Genomic DNA, 3,520 nt, shown 5'->3' with positions numbered 1-3,520 from the left:
CTTCTTGGGTTCCCTCCTGTCTGGAAACATGAGCCGAGTGGGATTCTTTGGGGCGACGCCCCAGAGAAGGCTACGTGCTTCATCTGGGAGACGGAGGAACCGGACCTCCAACACGGTCTCCATCTGAATTTTTACTTTCGCTTTGGCGCCGATCTCGTACCGCGCGGTTTGTGTTGTCTTCTGTCTGCCTGATTTTTGTCATAAGTGTAGTGAGTGTTGTTTGTCTGTCTACCAACATGGGACAAACTATCACCACCCCCAAAAGTTTAACTTTGCAGCACTTCAAGGAAGTCCGTGACATCGCCCACAATCTCTCGGTGGAAGTGCGGAAAGGAAAGTGGGACATCTTCTGCTCATCTGAATGGCGCACCTTTGACGTGGGCTGGCCACGAGATGGCACCTTTAACCTAGATATTATTTTGCAAGTGAAGGCCAAAGTCATGAATCCTGGGCCCCATGGGCATCCAGACCAAGTCCCTTATATCATCACGTGGGAATCTCTGGTCAAGGACCCCCCCACCGTGGGTGAAGCCCTTCTTGCCTCCCCCTTGCCCAAAACCCACTCCTTCTGCCCCCTCTCTCCTGCCTCCATTAGTTCCTACCCCAGTTAACTCCACCCTTTACCCAGTCTTTATGAAACCTACTTCAGAAAAGGACCCTAGCCACAAGAAGACACCCCCGGTCCTGCCGGCAGATGATGGCCCTCTACTGGACCTGATGATCGAACAACCCCCTCCTTACCGGGGCCCAAACCCGGCACAGGAACCAGAGGAGGCAACCGCCAGAGGGGGACCCCAGGGAGAGCCCCCTTCGTCCCCGGTGGCGGGACGCTTAAGGGGAAGACGGGAAGTCACTCCCGACTCCACATCCCAGGCCCTACCGCTAGGGATGGGGCCTGATCACCAGCTCCAATATTGGCCCTTTTCTGCGTCTGATTTATATAATTGGAAAAATAATAACCCTGCTTTTTCGAAGGATCCCTCTAGGCTCACTGCATTGATCGAGTCTATTTTAGTGACTCACCAGCCCACCTGGGATGATTGCCAACAGCTGCTCCAGACGCTGTTGACCACTGAGGAAAAGCAGCGGGTTGTCATAGAGGCATGTAAAAATGTTCCAGGAGACGATGGACAACCCACCCAGCTGCCACACAGAATAGATGCGGCTTTTCCCTTGGAGCGACCGGATTGGGACTTCTCCACTGAGCGCGGTAGGGAACGCCTACGTCAATATCGCCAGTTGCTCATGGCGGGTCTCCGTGGGGCCGCAAAGCGCCCAACTAATTTGGCCCAGGTTAAATTAGTGACTCAAAAGTCTGAAGAATCTCCCTCTGCCTTCCTAGAATGCCTCAAGGAGGCATACCGTGTGTATACTCCCTACGATCCAGATAGTCCGGATCAGGCAACTAACTTAGCCATGTCTTTCATTTGGCAGTCAGCCCCAGATATTAGACGGAAGTTAGAAAGACTTGACAATTTAAGAGAAAATACAGTGCAGGATTTGCTGAAGGAGGCAGAGTGGATTTATAACAAGAGAGAGACACAGGAAGAAAGGGACGAAAGGCTGAAGAGAGAGGCAGAAGAAAGGGAGAATGTCAGGGAGCAGAAGAGAAATAAAGAGTTTAGCAGGTTGTTGGCCACTGTAGTGACAGAACAAAGGCAGAGTAGACAGGACCTGGGAGGCCATAGGGGTCCCCAACTGGACAAGGATCAATGCGCCTACTGCAAGGAAAGAGGGCATTGGGCCCGAGACTGTCCCAAGAAGCCAAAGGGCCACTAAAGGGGACCTCAAAGACCCAAGCCTCAGACCAATTTGCTCAATCTGGAAGACTAGGGGTGTCATAAATATAGTCCATTAAAGTGAGAGCACAAATCTTTTGTATGATTTAGTATATAAAATATTTTGTATGATTTAGTATATAAAAGTTTATAGCTTATAGTAGTCTAAGGCTATACTATAGACTAATAATAACAGCATTTTAAGAGAACAAGACCAAGAATATTTTAACCTTTTGATGGTAGAGATACAGCAAACTGACCCAGGTTTAACATAAATATATTTTTTAAATTAATAAATCTTAATTTAGAATATTGGTAAACAACTTGTATGTAATAATGAACCCCTGAGCTATAAGTTTAAAACCAACAATATAGTAGAACAGTATAAAGCAATTTTAAAATTATATTTGAAATTATTATAGCAAACCCATTAGCAGAAAGCCTAGTGGTGAATTCGGATCACAAGCAACACATAGCATGAGAGACAACAACAGCCTTTATTAATTTAGGAACTGAAAATATATAGGCAGTTAGATTTACATTTTAAACCAACTTAACTTGAATAGATATTCATAACTTTGAAATTTTATTTTTATATAAAAGTTATTTTGAAGTAGGGTTGAATTATAGATAGTAAAATATAACTTTGAATTTTTATAAAAAGCCATACCAATTTAAAATGAGGCTTGTCATTGTAGCCTAGTCTAAAAGATAAAATAGTTATGATTAAAGAAGCCTTGTAAACGTAAACCCAATGAGAAGATTATATAAAGCATTAGATAAGGAATTTAAAGCATTTAAAATATGAGTAGAGTGTACAGAAATCAGCAAGAAAAGGTTTTTTAAAGCTTGGAAGCAGCCTCTTAGTCAGAAGAATGCATGGAGTTAGGAACAGAATGAAAGTGGCTTGGTGCAGGAGCTGCGAGCACTTGGAAAGGCAGAGGAGTCCCTTTGTCCAAACTGAAAAAGGCACTAAGTCTGCGGTGAAGCTATGGTTCCGCCCACTTCCTCCCAAAACTAACATGGTGTCGGAAATCTCCTGCGAGATTTAAAATCCCGTAGGAGATTTAAAATTTTATTTAAGAGTGCTCGGTGGCTGTGCTGAATTTTTAGAGATTTCTTACCTAAAGCAGCGAGCCAAGTAGATTTTTTAAAGCTGATTTTTCACACTGGGGCTCGGAGCACTTGCCAGGACGGGGCCACCGCCATCGCTTGCCATCACTGCCGCCGCTGCCAGAGTGTACCTGCAGGAGCCGCTGCAGTCGCCATAACAGGAAATTGCTGGAGCGTTGGTACCACAGCCACAGAGTGCAGAGAAAATCGGTTGCAGCCATCTCTTCCCTGTTCTACTGGAATCTGAGACCCCCAGGGTCTCCAGGGCTGGTCTCTGAATATCTCTGAAGAACCTCCAGAAATGTTATGCTATGTCCACCAGAGAAGTCTGCTCAGACTTGGGTTTAAGGCAATAGAAAGTCTTTATTAGCCAGCCAGTTACTACACTAGGTGTTTGGAATCCCAGTGTAGTACCAAGTCTTTCTCAGGGTGAGCTTTTAAGCACAAAAACCATGTTCTGGGTTGAGATACTTTAATTAACACAAACAGTTATCCAGAAGTGGAACTATAGAACCCCCAAATCAAGGATAGTACATTTGAAAACTTCCCTAGAACTATGGACTTTGATAGATTAGGTATTTGTTTTCATTCTAGCAGGTGATACTTTCTATTTGCTGAGTTTTATGGCC

At 44.9% G+C, this 3,520-nt stretch overlaps 1 protein-coding gene across 1 annotated transcript; it reads left to right on the top strand.

Annotated features, from left to right (window-relative positions):
- Positions 1-236: 236 nt before the first annotated feature.
- LOC132655965 (uncharacterized) lies at positions 237-1,779 on the top strand. Its single transcript, XM_060390512.1, is given in 2 exon segments — positions 237-503; positions 505-1,779. Coding segments are annotated over 2 exon segments (1,542 nt in total).
- The last annotated feature ends 1,741 nt before the right edge of the window (positions 1,780-3,520 follow it).

Source organism: Meriones unguiculatus, chromosome 8 (assembly GCF_030254825.1).
Source record: "Meriones unguiculatus strain TT.TT164.6M chromosome 8, Bangor_MerUng_6.1, whole genome shotgun sequence".
Classification (NCBI taxonomy): Eukaryota; Metazoa; Chordata; class Mammalia; order Rodentia; family Muridae; genus Meriones; species Meriones unguiculatus.
The sequence above is the reverse complement of the archived record's forward strand: the minus strand, read 5'-3'. Positions and strand labels throughout refer to the sequence as shown.